Here is a 19654-nt window from a genome sequence, read left to right on the forward strand (position 1 = left end):
TGGAAGGCATTAAACTCCATCCTCACCTCCCATGGCTACGTGTTCACTTCCTCCTAGAAGCTTTGCCTGAGCATGGAAACCTGAGCCCTTTTCACATGATCTCACTCCTCTTGGCAGGGGCCCAGACACAGCTGATTTCACTGCAGGATCCGGGCAGGAGCAAAGAATTACATCAGGCCACAAGGAAATCAAAGGGGGGCTCCTTGCACAATCAGAGGGCTCAACCCTGCTCCTGTGCGAGGCAATGGCAAAACTCCTGACAAGGATCAGGATCAGGCCCAAGCCCAGCATGCAATGGGGACAAAGGAAGAGGAAGGGGGCTGGGTGTCTTAGGAAATTGGCAAGGAGATATGGAGCTTCTTACCTACCACCAGTTCAAACCCAGCCCAGGGTGGTAGAGATCACCTGCAGGTATCATCTGAGGTGTGTCAATGACCTACGTGACTCTGTGTCTCAGGCTGATTTCTGGGGGCTCGGTCTCTAGTCACATCACCAAAACCACCATCCATCTTGTGTTCTCAGCAGGGAGACCAAGGGCTGAAGAAAATATGGGGACTAACATTCCCTCTCACTCTTAAGGTATGTCTGCACTACAGTATAAGCCCAGAGTTTGAACTCAGGCTCAAGCCTAACGCTCCTTCCATCTACACGCAAATTGTGCTAGCCCAGGACTTTGTGGGAGTGGAGGGTCTGAGCCTGAGACATGCCAGGACCCAGGGTTCAAGCCCTATCACTTTGCAGTGTAGACGCAGTCCCACTGGACTCGGGTGCTGAGAGCCTGCCAAAAGTATTTCACAATCCCACGGGCTGACTTTCCATGTCCTCTAGACAATCAAATTTTACCACATTGCATCATGACCAAAGGGCTAGAGTGGCCACATTTTGGGAGGGCGCTAGGAAGTCTGGGATATGGGTGGATAGACTCAGACCCACATGATGCAGTACAGACACTGAAGCTGCAGGTTGGGACCCAGGATTCAACAATTCCTAACCTGTGGTTACAAATCAGTTAAGATGCACAAGCCCCAGGATAACAAACCCAGGGTCTGCTACTTGAGTTGTGCTAAGCCTGGGCTTACATTGCAGTGTAGATGCACATAGAGATGGCAGAGGTGAGGCACTGAGTAGCGGAGCAGGGAGCTTGTCATGATCTACCTGTCCTGGGGTGTAAACAGAGGTCTCCCGAATTGTCTGCCAAGCATCTGATCCACATTGGCAGGTCATTTATGGTGTAAACCACAGCAAGGAGAAGAGGAAAGAGCAGGGCCAGCCAAAGCAGATTGCTAAGGGAGTGACCTGAGCTGTCTACGTGTGGATTCCCAGAGAACTTGGAATGGGGAGTGCTTGCTATTAATTACAAAGGCCCAGATATTGTGGGTGCTAGCTGCTGGGAAGGGGCAGTGGATTTTAAGGCCAGAGGGACCTCCAGAGGATCCAGTCGGACTTGTCTATAACAGGCCACTAATGCCACCCAAGCATATCAAGCCCATTGGCCAAAATTAAACCAAAGTATCAGCCCCCAGGAGACTCAATTATTTGGGGCCACAGGCAGAGAATAGGAGGGACCCAGGCCCCCTAGCACTCAGGACCCCTGCAGTGGCAGGGAATTGATCAAGTGAGATAAATGCAGCTGTTCTGCCAGCACAGGGATGGCTGGTGGGTGAGGGAAGAGCACGGAGCGCTTTGCTGAGCCTTTCTTCCCCCGCTGGCATAGGCTGCACACCACAGCTGCTGGGATTGTGCATGGCCATGCCCCACTGTCCGCAGGCCACACCTGGGGTTGCAAAAGAACTGGCTCTTCTCCACGAGTTCACAAGCCTGCTGTGTTGCTGGATGGGGGTAGGAGAGGGGCTCCCTGACTCTTTTCCCCACAGGCTCCATTGCACTGAGTACAGATGGGGGTGGTCACTAGAGATGGGCTCAAGCCATGAGTTCTGAATGGGGATCTGGACCCTGAGCCAAGTTCACAGGAGCTCAGATCTGATGCTCTGGGCACAGCCCATCACTCAGTGCCACCTTGCTGACAACTTGAACTGGTTGGAAACCAGCATTTCTTCCCCTCAAAACCATTCAAACAAAAGAAACAATTTTCATTGTTTGAAATTTTCCACCAACGGTTTTGATTTTTTGGGTCAGATGACCATTTGATTTAAAACAAAAGAGTTCCCCTTTGATTCTGTCTGATTCAAGCGGGAATGAAAAATATCAGGTTTTCTCATTTATATTTTGACCGCCTTCTCCCTTTTCTCCCCCTTTTTTTGTTGAACTGGGAAAAGGCAAACGAGGGCTGGGGGGACAAAATTAGAGCATCAAAAATGGTTTGGTTCCATTCAAATAAAAATCAAAATGAGTTTTTTTTTTGGTTGGGATTTAAAAAAAAAAAAATCAGAAAACGTAGACTGATTCCAACATTTTTTGCAATAACTTCCACAGGGATCAAAAAGCTGCTTTTCAAGGACAAAACTTTCCGATGGAAAAAACAGGCCACAGCTAGAGAGATCCTAATACATGAAAACTAGCTTCTGTCCCCTGTCAGGAGAGAAGACCATAGGAAAGACTAGTTTTACACGCTCTGAGATGCTGTCTTAACGATCATCTTGGGTCTATTATTGCCCTGGTGACTCATTCACTGGGAGTAACCTTTTTAATAAACTCCCATCAAGTAGCTCAGAAAACCCCCTTCTCCTGAAGCAAGGATCTCCGAAACTCCCATTTATTCAGCTACCACCCTGAGACAACTTTGAACTCTCTCTCTTCCTCACTTAGAACTAATAAACAGAAGTGTTTCTCCACACAGATGGCTGCCTCATGGGACATCCTGTCCTGGGAAATCTCAGAGCCTGATACTGAGGCTGGAAGACTTTATCACTAGGCTGAGAATTTCATGCCCATGGCCCTTCTCTCCACATACACAGTATCGCATGGTTAACTGGGAATTTGTAGATCTAAGTACTTCTCTGGCCCTCATAAGGCCATGGTGTCTGAGCAACTGACACTCATTAATGCATTTTGTCTTCAAAACATCCCTTTGATGAAGGGACGCATGATCCCTATTGTATAGATGGGGAAACTGAGGCCCATGGAGCTGAAGTGATGAGTCCAAAGTCACACTGGAACTGAACCCACAGCTTCTATATACTAGTGTGGGGTCATATCCACTAGGCCACCCTTTCTGCGTCTCACATGCCTCTGGATCATTGGGGAAGAGACATGAGGTATAAAAAAATCCACCCATGGCAGTGAGCGTCAGAGCCCAGGTCTACAGACTCGGGCTCGTGCTTTGGCACTATAATTAGCAGTGTAGATGTTCCCATTTGGGCTGGAGATTGGGCTCTGAAACCTGAGGAAGGGGTCTCAGAGCCTGAAGTCCAGTCTGAACGGGAACACCTACAAACCTGGACTCTAAGATGCGGTTTTTTTGCAGTGTAGACTTACCCACTGGGTTTGATTGCCCAGGGGTCTGACCCAGCATGGGAAATCCAACGTTCCTGTTAAAGTGGAGACAGGAATATAGGCTAAATGGTCCAAGACTTAGACTGTTCTGCAGCATCCCGGATGGCTGGCAGCACTGAGATTTGATTGGTTAGAGCTCCACAGTGACAGAAATAGCCAGGAGCAAGATGTTTTGAAAGGGGATGTGGCAGCCATTCTGTGCTGCTCAGCCACAGCTGATACCAGATGCTGCTGAGGAGAGAGGGTGAAAAGATTAAATTTAAAACAAGCAGAGACACACTAGCTGTTTGCCTTGGTGGTTCCTTGGTAGCTCCCTTGATTAGTAACCTTGAGTCCAGCTGGCTAATCATCTTAACGCTTGGGTTATGACCACTTAATGAAGAGCAATGTGGGGAGGGAGAGAAGCAAACTCCTCGCTTGATTGAGATCAAAGAACAAACTAATCAAGGGCTGATGCCTGTGTTTGCCAGCCTGGCTTTGAAAGAGGCTCCCAATTGTGCAATGCAGGAACCCCTGGAATAACAGACAGGCTGGACAGGAGCTGCCATCACTACAGACAGCAGGCAGAGCTACTCCGCTCACGTGCCAGCTCACAAAATTCCTCCCCTCCTCCAGCCAACCTGAGCCTCCTCCTGCAAAGGGCCCCTTTTGGCTCCGAAAAGCCCCTGGGATGCCTTCTGGATCCAGGATCAGCCCGGTCTTTATAGCTCTATGAAACTGCTGCTATTGCCCCTAGGGATCCTGCCCTGACCGCGGCTGCGTGCCTATGAAAACAAAAGGCCACAGGGGCGGGGGGCGGGGGGTACAGGGTACAGTCAGCAGCTGGAGTCACAGCCTGTCTTCTGCTCAGTGAAATTGATGAACTCTTGGCTGGCTCTTGGCAGCAAGCGAGCCAGGCTGGGAAATCTTAAGTTAGCCCAGCTGGCTGTGGTTCAGCTTGTGGCATCAGGGTGGCTCCATCCCTGTCCTCACAAGCTGCAGGGTACCGAGTGGGCAAGCAGAGGACTATCAAGGTGCCCCATGTATGCACATTCATGAGGCTCCTGGGGGCTTGCAACTACAGGGCACCCCAACTCCCAACAGAGCTGCATTCTCACAAGTTGACTGACTCGGATTTCCCAGGTTGGGGGTCCACTGGAGGTGGTCTCTCTGATGGCACTCCCTCAAAATGGACACGGGAGGTAACTAGGGCACTGTAACATAGCCTGCTGAAGTCAACAGGCATCTTTCCACTGACTTCAACAGGCACTGGATCAGGTCTACAGTCAGCAAACCATAACGCAAGCCCCAGAGTCCTGGGAAATGTGGGGTGTTGGAAGTCTGGTCTTAAAACTGGGATCGATCACTTTAAATTCTCTCGGGTTTTCTTGGTCCTGCTTGCAGGCAGGCGGCTCTGTAAGAAAGTCTGTGATCAGAGTCAGTCAGCACTTTGCAGACAGCCAGTCCAGAGCAAGGACAGGTGAGTTATGCCTCTCTGCCTTAGGGGAGCAGTCTGCTTTGTCTCTCGCTGTTTTTGAGGGGGGGACGAGGGGGGATTGTGTTAACATTCTGAATTCTAAGAAATAAAGCCACGTTAGGTTCCAATCTTCCAGCAAGAGTACTGCTGTTTTTATCCAACTTCCTTGTGTGTATGCCATGAATATCACAGGAAGCCCATGCTTTGTCCTTACTAAGGAAAGTGCCAAAAAGTGTCCTGTATACAGGTATCAAAGTCCAGCCCACAGAGGGTAGGAGGGCATATATTCCCTGGCTGGGACATTACTGATGTTTAGTGCCAGGGAACGGATAGATGAGAGGGGAATGCTGTGTGTGGGAGAGAGATTTCCCTGAATTCCTCCACTACAGCAAATCAATTACTGCCAATATCCTGCCTCCTTCCCAGGCTCTGCATTGGAAGATCGTGCCAGAAGGAATCAGCCCAGAGAGCCCATATCAAAAGGAGAAGTGGCACTTACGCCGGTGCAGATCTGGAGCAGCTCCTGAAACCAAGGGTGTGTCTACACTTGGAGCTGGGGTGTGATACCTGACTCGTGGAGACATACCCACGCTAGCTCTGATTGAGTTAGTGCACTAAAGATAGAGTGCAGCCATGGTGGTGCAAGCAGCACGAGGCGCTAACTGCCCAGAGTATGTACCTTGTCTTTTGGACAGGACTGTACTCTGGGCAGCTAGCCCCTGATGCTGTTTGCGCCACTGCAGCTACCATTCTAAAAATAGCAACATAGATCGATAAGAGCTGGCGTAGGTATGTCTCCTCGAGCTGGAATCACCCCCGACCTCGCAGCGTCAGCAAACCCTCAGAGAAGTCAGTGGGAGAAGTAAAACTGAAAATCAGAGCACTGATCTGGGTGCTCAACTATGGATCAAGGAGCCTAAAATAGGCCCTCATTTTGTAAAGTCTTGCTCTCTGGCCTCACATTGACTGAGATGAGAACCTGCCCCAGAACCATGATGGGCCTTGTGCTTCACATCCTTGTTTGGTTCTTGAACACAAGAGCTTGCTCCAGGAGCCCCACAAACCTGGCCTTTCCTTTTCTCAATCCATGAAACTCTTCGGAATGGGCACTGCTACATTGCACACGTCCCCGCCGACATCACTGAGCTGTGAGGGGAGAAGGCTAACCCCCGCCCGCACATCCCCGAGCCTGGATTTCCTGAGCTCACACCTAGGGTGGGGCTTCCTTCTCCTGAACTTGGAGCTGGCGAAACTGACCGGAGGCAGCAGAGTCACAGCCCTGCCTCGTCTCAACATGCCTCAGAGTTTAATCCAAGGGGCTTCCCCACGCTACACCCACTTGTCTCTCCCGTTAGAGGTGCTCTAGTTCACCAGAAGTTATGTGCTATGTCTGGTGCTATGCGGGATCAGACGTAACAGTACAGATCAGAGTTGGAGCTAAACCAAAATGAAGCCTAAACCAACTGCCCATCCACGGACTGAAGGGGACATGCACAAAACCAAGATCCAAACTTCTTAGCCCATTGCTATCAAGACCCCCAAACTGGAGCCCTGAATCATGAACCCACCTCCCCACCAGATAAATTTACCGTAGGATCTGAACTGCATGGCCCAAGCCTGTCCCTGTAAAAGTCAGAAAAGCTCTTCAGGGAAGAGAAAGGCAGAAATCGCTGTGTGTGTTGTGGTGCAAAGCTATGATTTCACGGATGAAATCCTGTTCTCATTGCAGTCAATGCCAGAACTCCCATTGGATGGCAGTGGGGCCAGGAGTCAAATCAAGCAACCACACAACTTTCCCTACAACTCTGCAGGGAGGTAAAGGATGGTTCATTCGTTCTCCCCAGCACAGCCATCCCGTCTGCTTTGAATGGGGAGTGGGGGGCAACAAACAAGGGGGGGGATTGGGGAGAATTACGAGAATGTAACCCCGCCATATTCTAAGCGTGTGCTCTCGGGTGCATGTGCATTGTGTGGGAGGAGGGCGGGGAGGGTGGGAGGGTGAATGCATGCGCTGTGTCTGGGAGAAGGATGGGGGAGAGGTCTGTGTACGCATGTGCGGGGGAGGGGTGTGTGTGCAAATCCTCAGCAGTCAGACCACTGAGGAAAGCATGTGTCATAGGTAACAAACAGCCAGGGTGTTGGCTCTGAAGTACTCTCCAGCTGTCTGTGGGACTCTCAGGGTCACCAGGGGTGTTCCTTGCCTCAGATTAACTCCCCAGGAGTTTGCCGAGGGATATCACAGAGTCTGGGCTGACTTAGCACTCGGAGCAGCCAGGGGTTCTGTTTGCAAGTGGGAGAGCAGGGGCAGCCCAGGATCCAGCGGGACCCAGCCTGCTGCAGAGGTGTGGGGGAGGGATGGGGATAGCACCTCCTGTGGTTCTGCTCCTGGAGCGGGAGACGGGGCCAACCCGGCATCCCCCTGCCATCTCAGTGCTAGACCATGTCTTCCTGCACATTTGTGCAGTGTCCTGATGCCTGCCCATGGCATCCCCAGGCCAAAGAAGGAGACAGGGCCACCCCACAACATCCCCTCTTGTCCTATTGCTGAGGGATGAGATTGCTTCCCCCCCCCCCCGTCCCGTTGCCAGAGTGGGAGATCAGACCAGCTTGCTGTGTCCCCCTCTGGTCCCACTGCTGGAGGGGGACATGGAGCAGCAGCACCTACCCTGATTCTGCTGCTGGAGGGTGACAGCAGGCCAGCCTGCGAATTGCTGAGTCCATTTGTTACCTAACCCAATCCTTTGAGGTAATTGCATCAGTAACTCTCATGGAGGGGAAGGGGGAAATCAACCCCATGGCTGGCACCCCTGGCCTCTGCCCTGTGTGTTCCCAGCTGTGCTGGGGTCTAAACGGCTCCACAAATGCACCCTTTTCTTTCTGGCCTCTAGACCATTGCCATGGCACACATTCTACTGCTGGTGGCAGTAGTGGTGGTATGGAAAGCTGGAGCTTCCACCACCAACCTTCCCTCCTGTGCCCACTGAATTCTCTCACACTTCCCCAGCCCACCCTTGCCAGGGGCTCTAAAGACAAGGGGAGGTGGGTTTGGATTGCTGGCTGGTTGGCAGAGTACAGACCTGATGGATGGGCTGCACGCCACTCCCACCTGGACAGCAGAGGAATCACTGGCACAGTGCAAGGGCCAGCAGCAGAACACACAAAGCGGGCTGTGGGTGGCACATGCCACCCAGGGAAAAGGCTGCAGGGAATGGTCCCTCTCACTAGACTTTAAAAACAAAGTTCCCAGAACACCAGGTCACAGCAAAGAGGCCATGAGTGGCGTCCACTCCTCCTAGCAACTTCCTGTCTTACTCTTTTCTAATGCCAGCAGCCCTGAGCTAGCAGATTCCCAGCCAGAATTCTGGCACGACCCAGAGGTGAGAATCAGAACCTCTCGGGGGACCACTTGACCAAGAATTATTTTATTTGTTGGTTCTCCCTTCTCTGCCCATATAAAGTCAGGTCCAAGGCAATGGCGCACCATGCCCTGTCCTAAAAGGACCATGATCACCCTTCAAATCCAGGAACAGCCTTCCTGCTCCCCTCCTGCCACCCGCTTCCCAGAGCCGAGCACATAGATCCATTCTAGTTCCCAGCGCCTGCAACAAGATGGCGCTGGGAAGGCGCGCACCCAGGGTTAATCATTAGCCAACTTAGCACTCTGACTTAGCAAGACACCACAGAGCAACGCCAACCTCCTCGCTTTCTGCGCCACTTCTGGGAGCAACCAGGCAGGCTGCTCTAGGGAACGGCGGCAAATCACTAACAGGAGACACAGCTCCAAGAAGTGGCCCATCCAAGCCTCAAAACCATGAGCCAAAGTCATTCAGATCCCAGAGTTCCTTTCACCTTCCCATGAAGGCTCATTCTTTAGGGACAACTTGATCCTTGGTAGAGCCCCACTGACATCAGGGAAGTTACACCAGGGGAGATTTGTCCCACTGGGTTTCACTTCTTTCCAAGAGCTCCTTGAAGGGCATTTCCAAAACTCTCGCTCATTTCCACTTGGATTGGATGGGGGGAAGAAGGGTGATGCTAACCTGCCTTAAAGGCAGATGAAGGAACTGCTCGCCCCTGGGACTCCTGCATTTCATCTCGAAAGAGCAAGGCGGCAATGCAGCGACAGTTGTAAAATGGTTCCCCAGTGTGGGGCAGGACACTGCCCGTGTTTCACAACCGGCCCCGCAATCTGAGCGAGTGGGGTTGCCGCACCCAGAGCTTTTCAGCAATCTTCTCTGTCTGGGATCTTTGCTTGTGACTCGGGAGGGGGGCTGGAGGCTGATTTCCAGGCAGCTTATCCACTGCTTTATCTCTGGCCTTGCTGTTCACAGAGGGAAGCAGCAGCGCTGGGGAATTTCAAGGAGAATTCCATTCTTGTCTCCACTAGTGTGATTTGAAAAATAAGAGCCTGAACTACAGGAAAGTACCCATTCCTGGAGCCCTTCCTTAGTGATCTTCTCTGTTTTACAAGAGGGGCTGTCCTACTGCTTCTCCAAGATGAAAATCAAACTCCTATAGAACTTAAATGTTTCCACACTGGCTTCTTCCGATCATACAACAAATGACTGGAACTATGTTCCAGAGGATTGTTCACTACCCATTTGTTTCACACCTGGCAGAAAACAACACTTCCTAAAATCCCCCTCAAAAAATTTTAATAATCAGGGGGGTGGGGGCGGGGAGTCTATTTAAACAGCAAAAACAAAACAAAATCCAGCTGCAATTTTTTTCCCTTTAAAAATCAGATCCACACCTTTATCATCTAGTGACCGACGGATTCTTTGTCGAAAGTACATGCTTTGAAATCTTTCCAGTCTAGCACCCACAGAAAGGGAATTTTCATAACTATACACTGATGGGCCAGATCCTCATCTGGTGTATATCAGGGCAGTTCTGTGGACTTCAATGGAACTACACCAATTTGCACCAGCGTAGGATCTGGCCTTTTGTTTCCCCAGACTAGGCTTGTTTTGCAAGCTGCAATTTCTGGGGGAGGGCTGTGTTCAGTGGAAGTATTCTGATCTGGCTTTTCTCTGAACATTTTTTAAAAAAAAAAACCAACACAAAAGTGGCAAATAATGAAAACCAACCTCTGAAAATCGACAGCCAGTACCTCATTATTCCACATCAATAAGGATACTGAGGTGTGATGAGAGCTATTAAGGCTTTCTCTTACCTGCGCCAGGTCATGTTGGTTTTCCAAGATCCTTATAGCAGGTTTGATGTCTTCAAAGACTGAGGTGTCTTCAGCAGACTCCCCGGACATTCTGACTGGTTTTAATTGCGTAAACACTGTACTTTCTTCAAGATTTGGGGTGCTCAGAACCAGCCCACTGCTGCTCATCCCTCCTACAGTCCCCTTCCCCCCCTTCTGAATGTGTTACAAACCAAAAACTAAAAAGAAAAAAAAAGGGGTTTGGACAAAGCTGGAAGGGATTCAAGAACTCGGAAGCAAGCCTGTTGCTAATCCTTAGGAATCCAGGTGCACTGTAGCCTTAAGAAGTCTGATCTGTTATAGAAAAGTCTTACCTGTCCTGAAGTAGGAGGCACGCTAACCTGGCAAACTTCAGTGACAGGCCGGCTGAGCCAATCAGGACTGGAGCTAACACTGCTCTGGCCAATAAGCCAGCCGACATCTCTTTAAGGCAACATAAGATACAATGAGTACAGAGCCCTGCTTTCTGTGACTCTTTCCACCAGCCATGTTACCTGTAGCAGGTATACCGAGAGAGAGAGAGAGAGAGAAAATTACAGACAGACTTGCATGAGAATCTAAGGCCAGGGTAGGCGAGAAACTTTTGCCAGTATAATCATGTTGGTTGGGGCTGTGATTTGTCACAACATTTTTATACCAGCAAAAAGCCCTGGAGTACATGCAGCTATTCCAGCAAAAACCTTTTTTTACTGGTACGGCTTATTTCACAGAATTGCTAGAAGCTATACCAGCAAAAAAACTATTTTGCCAGTATAACCTGCTTCTCTACCAGGGGATTTGCCAGTATAGCTATAGCAGTACAGCAAACCCTTTCTAGTGTAGACAAACCTTAAGTGACACAATTGTAGCTGTGTTCTGTTGTCCCCTGTCAGGGCCTGGATGCTCACACTGGTTTGACACCCCGCACATAAACACTGCTGGGTACAGCATCACAGCTCTGCTCTTTCAGCCAAGACAGGACTCATTTTGGAGCCTGTAAGTGCACTTCTTGAGCGACCAGAGGTAGAGGAGCCATGTACGGTGCTCCCTTCTTGGGCACTGAATGCTCCACCAGGTTGGAGATCTTGAGACCATAGCCCAGGGATTTGCACTTGGCTTTCTGCAGAGCAATGCTCTAGAGTCTAGACCGCCAGACCATCCTGCCCTAGAGAGATCCAGAATATAGCAGATCTTGGAAAGTAATCTACTAACTTAGGAGTGTGGTCAACAATTTTTGACTAACTGTTTTTTCATCAAGAAATGGGGGTTCATTGAAACGGAATTTTTTGGCGGGGGTGAAAATTAATATTTTGGTTTCCAAAAAAATTCTCACTGAAAATTTTCATTAAATCAAGAATTTAAAAAGTGGATTCTGTGTAATGTGAAGGGTTTAAATCAGGTTCTGAGGACTTCAGAAACTCAGCCAGAGTTTAGAGGGTCTATTACAGGAGTGGGCGGGTGAGGTTCTGTGGCCTGCAATGTGGAGGAGATCAGATTAGATGAACATGGTGGTCCGTTCTGGCCTTAAATTCTATGAAAGCCTACAAAAAAATTGTTTTTTTGTTTTATTTTTAACATAATGAGAAAATTCCCACTTCCGGACTTTTTACTTTTCCCTAGTTTTTTCTACTGGGGGGGGGAAGGGGGAAAAAGGTTAAAAAAAAGAGTGAAGGAAAAACAACACTCTCTTATTTTTCCCCCACCAGAAAAAGTTGGAAAAAAGTTTTAAAAGTAAAAGTAAGGGTGGGGGACACTTTCTTGCACTTTTAAACTTTTTCCAGTAGAGAAGTGTGGGAAGAGCTCTGACTTTTCCACGGGAAAAATGGAGCAAAAGAATGAGAAAGACAAAGGAAAGAAAATCCAAAGCCAAAAGGAAACATTTCCAAACAAAACCATTTAAAATGAGTTTTTCTATGTTGCTTCAACACATTTCATTTCAGAAATCAAAAAACAGGGTAAAGAAAGTAAAAACTTGAAAATTAAAACTGTTCATTTTTTTCTGAACTTTTCATAGAGAAAACCCAACGTTTCAACCAGTTCTGCTCCTAACATCCCTGATCTACTCACAAGGTCACCACTACAGACATAAGCCAACCAGATCCGGTAGAGTAAGAATGAAACTATCACCCACTACTGTTTCCTTGCGCTCTGCCATCGGTCTGTTTGCATACACCTGTCTCTTGTCTTATACTTCAACTGTACGCTAATTGGAGCGGTCTTTTTGTTGTGTTTGTACATGGGGCTCTGATCCATGACTGAGTCTCCTTGGAACTACCATAATAACAGTAATTCAGGATGAAGCCAAGTCTCTCATTTGAATAACATTTCCTATTTTGCTGTGTCTAGCTGCAAAAGCAGGAACGGCCAAACTAACCACATGGGGAAAGGCGGTTGTCCTCTATTTCTGGCTCATGTGGAAGCAGGAAGCATCCGAATTCCCACAGGAAAAGAGGAAATCTTGGTTCTCAGAAGGTTTCTAGCTTTGCGGACACACAAAGTTGGATCATCACAAGCATTTCTGGGGGTTTCTCTGAACCGCCTCTCCAAATCTTTGCGGTTCATTTGTCTCTAGCCATTAAAATGTTTGGGAATGATCACAATTTTCACACTTCTGTGCTCTGACCAACAAGCTGGGAAACTAGAGGTTTATAAGGCCTTGCATCACACTATTGTGTTCTGACATTGCATCATGCAACACGTCCCAGCGATATTGCAACATGTGTCCCCCAGCATCATAGACGAAGGGAAAATAGCCATGGTGGGGCATTATGACACAGTGGGTCTGTCTACTCTGGAACTGGAGGGATCATTTCACTGGACATACCTGCGCTAGCTCTGATGAAGCTGGTGGACTAAAAATAGCAGTACAGCTCCTGCAGCGTGAGTAGTGGGATGGGCTAACCACCCCAAGTATAATCCCATCTTGAAATCCTAGATCCTGCCATCCATACAGCCATAGATACACTCCTATTTCTAATGCACTAACTCAGTCAGAGTTAGCCCGGGTATATCTACCCAAGATGGAAATTACAGTGTAAATATACCCAGAGGCACAGTGTTATGATGTGATTATATTGTCCCACATTGCACTTACAAATCGGTGGCAGCTTTACCTGTATCCCCTGGGTCAGACTCCCCAGTCCACTCAGGGTGCTTTGGACTGTGTAAATCAACATCATTCATTGGAAATCAATGGAGCTACACTGATTGACACCAGCAGAGGATCTGGCCAGGTTATTTCGGTAGGGGACTCAAGTCCCTAAAGCTCTGTTTTCAGCGGTCAGACTTAGAAGGGAAGGAAGAAGGCAATCCTTGCTACCTTGCATCTGATATGGATGAAAAATTGATCCCAGACTGAAATTCTTCCGTGCTGCTGGCAAAAGCTTCAGTGGGAGCTGAGAGCATTCAGCACCTCACAAGATCAGTCCTTTAATGCAAACACTGATAGTAAATGTTTCCAAAAAAATGCAAGCAATCAGTCAGTCTTTATTAGCGCCCCAGGCTTTCGCCAACAGAACACATAACAAATATGTAAAACAAATAGCTTATATCAGATGCAAGACTTTGGACTTCAGTACACTCAGCAACGTACTCATATGCTCTTAAAGAACTGCTCTGAATCCAGTTTGTTGAAGAAGTCAAAGTTCTATTATTAAAGAGACAGTGTTGGGAAGAATCAAAACATTTACAAATGCAGCAAGCTGCATAAAACCTATTATTATCAGAAATGTTTTCAGGACTTTTTTTTACACCAGTGAAAACATTTATTTTTAATCCAACCCCACCCCCCACTGCAGGATTTGCAATTATTGTTATCAATAACAGTTATTATTTGTATTGCTAGAGTACCTAGGAAACGCAATATGGACCTAGTCTGAAAACTCCAGAACTGCTCTGTGCACAAGTAAAGCTAGTAGCAAAATAATGAACATTTTCCACAACAGATTTTTGATCCTTTTTGTGAAAAACTTGCATCCAAAATTTGTATTTTTTTAAAAAGTTGACGGGCCCTAATAAGAATTTAAGGCAATGAAACTGACAAGGGGAAGAAAGTGAAAGTGCCCAGTCTGAGAAAGTGATCAGTCTCTTTCCTCTGTCCATGAGAAATGAAATGCACACAAATAAAGAAACTGCATGAACAGCTTACAGCAAATTCAAGTTTCAAAATTTCTTCCATTTCTAATAATACAAAGTGTTACTATAACACAGCTCAGGACACTGTTCTGATTTGAAGGTATCATTCCTTGGGTTTAGAGACTAAATGACATTCTGCTATGCAGTGAAATCGATCTTTTATTGCTTTTTTCCCCCTTGCATTCATATTTGGGCCCCTCTAGGAATTCAACAAGACCTGCAGGCATTTCCCTGCAGCGATCATTCCGTCAAATTCTAGGACTACACTGATTTCTGTCAATGATTTCCCAGCAGGAGGATCTTTTGATTTCAGCATTAAAACAAAGCAATCTGCAAAGCTCTTATCTGCATCAAGTCCACTTGTAAGGAAATGGCCTTGAGTCTATAAATGATCTGTGTGACTTGGTTTGCTCAACACCTTTCCAGCAAAAGGCAGATATTGCCTCTAAGGAAGCACTGATATATTTAAGCCAAGAATAAGGAGATTTGTGGAGGTGTTGTTCTGCAAGCCCTTTATCTTTGTGTCTCACACAGCACTAAGGACAATGTCTGTGCTCAACAAAAAATTAACACCAAACACAAAAAATAAACACAGTGTCTTGGGACTGTACTATGGACATCTTCTTCCTGTACTTCATCTGGCACAGCACAGTGCTGTTAAAATCCCTTCTTCAGTGCAAACCTGACTCAGAAATTCTGGAGGATTTTTAGATCAAGGGTGCATATGGTGGAGGCCTGTCCACACCTAAACGGTCACGAGATTTGCCTGGCACTTAGATCAGGACACTGGTTGTCATGACTCCTGAATTATATTCAGAGATGGACCAAAACTCAGATCCCATATCTGAAGTCCCACCTCTAACATTCATTTAGGAAGGGAGTGTTGTCTAGTGGTTGGTGTGGGGAAATTTGGGAGGCAGAACTCCTGGGTTTTATTGCTGGCTATGGAATCTAGGAATCAGAGCAGACGGGATTGCGAGTCAGAATTCCTGGGTTCTATCCTCAACCACAATTTGTTGGGCTAGATGCAGGAATTACTGGGTGAAGTTCTCAGGCCTGTGCTATGCAGGACAATTCATGACTAACCTGTGGAACTCATTGCCACGGGGTGTTGTGAAGGACAAATGTATAACTGGGTTCAAAGAAGAACTGGATGAGTTCATGGAGGATAGGTCCATCAGTGGCTATTAGCCAGGATGGTCAGGGATGCAACCTCATGCTCTGGACAAACCGAAACCTCTGACTGCCAGAAGCCGGGAATGGAAGACAGGGGTCAATTGAGTGATAATTGCCTTGTTCTGTACATAGGAGAGAGGATTTAACCTACATCCAACACCTTTCAGATGCTGGGCCAAGTCAGCAGTGTCTGAGATCATTCCTCCATAGACAGGGGCTCCTGGGCCCCAGATCAGTGTGGGACAGCTTTTCCCCCACCCTGCCTTAAAACTCCTGGGTGGCCACACATCTTATCCTAGGGAATACATACACCCCAGGGTGCTCTGCTCCAAGGTGAGGCCACAGCACTCTATGGGCCTGATCCACCCCCGACATGTCCTCCAAGTCACTGGGAGGGTTTCCATTGACTTCAATGGGAGTTTGATCAGGTTCCAAAAGGGCCTGGTTCTCTTTCCTCCCGCACCTCGCAGTAATTTGCATGAGGTGAAGAGTGCAAAATGGGTATTAATTGCTTCCAGCGCAGAATGGAAATGTCCTACAAACGCTCTGCTCAGGAGTGAAGGCCAGCCCAAGGGGCAAGGCAGCGGAGAGCCAGTTTACTCCCCTTTCCCCAGTTCCCGTGACAGCTTCCTAACAGCAGACAGGAACAGGGTAGTATCCCTTTAAATAAACTGTGGGCCTTTTAGTGGCGCTCATCTTGTACTACTTGTTAGAAGCAGCCACAAACCAGTCTGAGGTGCAGCTTGTGCGTAGCCAGGCCTCGTATGTTGTGTATAGTTAGTAAACACGGTTATTTGGGACCCAACCTGGCCCTGTGATTTCTTCATGGTGTTTGTGTTGGGTAAGGAAAAAAACCCCACACATGCACACAACAGAGGACTACTGGGAACAGGTCAGACTCTCACCAGAGATATACAGATATCTGCTTCTGTTCAGAGTAACAGCCGTGTTAGCCTGTATTCGCAAAAAGAAAGAGAGTACTTGTGGCCTTAGAGACTTAGTCACCTTAGAGACTAACCAATTTATTTGAGCATAAGCTTTCGTGAGCTACAGCTTATGCTCAAATAAATTGGTTAGTCTCTAAGGTGCCACAAGTACTCCTTTTCTTTTTGACAGTATATAGGTTTCCTGAGCGACTTAGCTAGGCTGCAGCCTCAATATCGTGTGTGTGTTTTAGTCTACGAAATGCCCTGGAGGTACTGGTTTGGGCCCATCTCTTGTGATGATGGTCTCACAATACTGCATAAACATGGGAATGTGCTCTACACCCACACTGGGGACTCCATGCTCAAGAGTGGACATCCAGATTGCAAACTGGCCCATGCCCCCTAACTCCTCATATATGAGCAGACAAAACTCCAGCTTCTGTTGGGTGAAGTTGCCATAATCCATGGCACTCAGATGAGTGATGCTGGATTCATACCAGGGTAAAAGAGAACAGACTTTAGTCCCCTGGTCTTTCCGAGGTTGAATTTGGGCTTCTGTAAGATGTAAGTCATTCAGGGCCCTTGTATTGGCCCTCAGCAGCGGGAGAATGTCACCCCTAGAGCTTGTATTTCATCACAGCCAGAATGCAAGTGTTCCTAATGCTTACAAAACAAAACGGAGCAGACCCCAGCCCCAGCACCACCTCTGTCACAGAAGTACAAAGCCACCTGGGTTTATTTTCCCGCTGGGAAATTTGCATCTAACAAATCCCTCTCTGGATCCCTTCAAAAGCACACTGCTTCCCCCAGCTCCCTTCTGCACCACATCTACAGTCACCAAACCAGTCCGATCACTCCGGGAATTCGCTTTGAAAAGAGAGTCAGGGAGGGAATGTAAACCCGCACACCTGTGCAGTCTTGTGCAATAAGGAGCAGCAGTATTGAGGGGCCAAGAGGGGTTAGAGTGGAAGGGAAGCTAAGCCAGCAGCCTGCCAATGAACAGTTCGGGCTGCAGACAGCACAGAGGTCTACAAGCAAAAACTCAATCTTCTAGGTCCTCAACTGATGCAAATCAACTCTAAGCCCAGCTGTGTGTTGGCTGAGCATTGGATCCCAAGTGAACAGAAGACCCTCCAGTCCCTGAACACCAGTGAAGTATCTAACTACAGACTGGCCTTTGCGGCTACAGTGTGAAATCCTGGGAACAGTGAATTAGTAGAAGCAGCAGAAGCAGGATTCATGTAGTAGTAATACAAAAGCATGAGCAATATACTGTGAGTATTCACCCAGACATACTGTTACACCTGGTGCTGCATAATCACACAAGAAGACACAGCCCGTGCCCTGAAAAGCTTCCAGTCTAATTAGAAACAGGATGCAGGCAGCAAGTAAGAGTGAAAGCAAAGGGCCATGGTGAAATGACATTGAGGTGAGTGAGGAGGCTGAAGGTGTGTGTGACGGGGTAATCCTGAATCAGAAGTACTGTTAGATAAAAACAAACAATGATTTATGAATTGACAGGTTGACTGAAATCGGGGTTCCCTGATTGCCATTAGACCCAGCCATTGTTGGCGGGTCAGTTACTTGTTGGGGTCACACCCGCAGTGGGTGATCTGAAGGAGGCGAGGGTAGTGGCTGTCAGGATCAGCTCAGGAAAGAGATTCTGGTGCATGGATGGAGATACAGAGACATCCCTGAGGGAAGGAGACAGACATTTGGAAATAGCATCACTGGTGGAGCACAGGGGGACACCGCGATAAGAGACAAAAATGGCTGAGGAGGAAGGGGCAGAGCTGTAGCAGGCCCTCAAGATGTGGACAAGAATCTGGAATCTGATGCTGTGAGAGACAGGTGGAGAGCTGGTAAGAGGAGGTAGCATGGTGTAGTTTTAATTTTTGAAACAGTGAGAGTAATTAACCATGAGAACAACTCACCGAGGGGCCTAGTGGATTCTCCGTCACTGACCATTTTTAAATCTAGACTGGCTGTTTGTCTAAAAGATTCTCTCTGGGAATTATTTTGGGGCAGGTCTCTGGCCTGTGTTGTACAGGGGATCAGACTAGATGATCACAATGGCCCCTTCTGGCCTTGGAATCTATGATCTGAGAGACAACCCATGCAGCTCCGTGCAAACTTCCTTGGTAGGTTAAGGCTAGCAGGGTTCACCACCTCACGCTGACTAGCACAGGTAGCATTGTCAGCCTTTGTTGTAACAGGAGCTACTGGCAAGGGCTCTGCTTAGTGGCTGGGATCCAGGAGACATAACAGTTGTTAGCAAGTATATAGCTCAGAGCTCAGCTCCCCATGACAATGAGTGCCTGGGGCTTATGAGAGGAACGAAACCACAGCTCACTATGTTTTAACCCATTATATGCCACATTTCCTGTTTCCTAAAGAGTCGACTGGGTCTTGGGGCAAAATTTTCAAAAGTCCTTAATGGCTTAAGGCCCAGATCCTCCGAGGTTTTTGGTTACCTAACGCTCACTGAAATCAAATACATTTGGCACATTTGGGGATCTGGGCCAAAGAACCTTAGTCCCATTTTCAAAAATGATGTGGGTGCTTAGGAGCCTAGGGACCACTGAAAGTCAAATCAAAGGCAACAGCAAGTGTGTAGCCAAAGCCCATAGGACTCTAGATGTGTCAGGGACCTTTCCTCTCCAAGTTGCTGACCAAGAACTCGGCACAAGCAAAGAAGAAACCAAAGAATTCATCCCAGAAGATGGTGGGACAGGACTTTGGTCCATGCTGTGAGGATGCCCATGCTATGCTGCCACAATCCATAAAGTGCAGTTATGCGCCTCGTTCTCAAGAGTCAGCCCTTGGGTTTGACGTGCTCCCAGGAGCCTAGGACATAACCTCAGGCTTGTTGATTTCAATGCGTCAGACACAGGACACCACATGCACAACCTGGCAAGGACCAGGGCACGGCTGGTGCTCAGTCCTGTATTTTATGGCAGTGGGTTCCGGACACCCACGGTCCCAACACATGTTAGCTCTTACTGCCATGAGGAAATGGTAGCCCTCGAAGCAGCACCTCCCATGGGTCTCAAAGAGGAGGTACCATCAAGTGGAAGTAGCTGGGAGTGACGCAAGGAACTGATGGCACAGCAATTGCTAAAGGGCTTGGGTGTCCACCAGCCCGTTGGTAGCACACGTTAGCCCAGGATCTCAATGCATTTTACAAGGATTCAGCAGGTAAGGCTGAAATTCTCAAAGCTGTCTAAGAGCTCTGGATGTCCAATCCCCACGAAAACCAAGGTTTAAGCCTCAGCTTCCTAGTGCCCTCTGAGACAGATAAGTATTATCATTACC

At 48.1% G+C, this 19654-nt stretch overlaps 1 protein-coding gene across 1 annotated transcript in view; it reads right to left on the minus strand.

Moving 5' to 3' along the window:
- LOC140917571 (Krueppel-like factor 5) overlaps positions 1 to 10378 on the minus strand; it is a 44797-nt gene extending 34419 nt beyond the window's left edge. Inside the window, exon 1 of the mRNA XM_073360688.1 lies at positions 10086 to 10378. Coding sequence (XP_073216789.1) covers positions 10086 to 10253 — 168 coding nt within the window. The 5' untranslated portion in view covers positions 10254 to 10378. The remainder of the gene's footprint in view (positions 1 to 10085) is intronic.
- Positions 10379 to 19654: the final 9276 nt, after the last annotated feature.

The sequence above is a fragment of the Lepidochelys kempii genome, chromosome 9 (assembly GCF_965140265.1).
Source record: "Lepidochelys kempii isolate rLepKem1 chromosome 9, rLepKem1.hap2, whole genome shotgun sequence".
Lineage (NCBI taxonomy): Eukaryota > Metazoa > Chordata > Testudines > Cheloniidae > Lepidochelys > Lepidochelys kempii.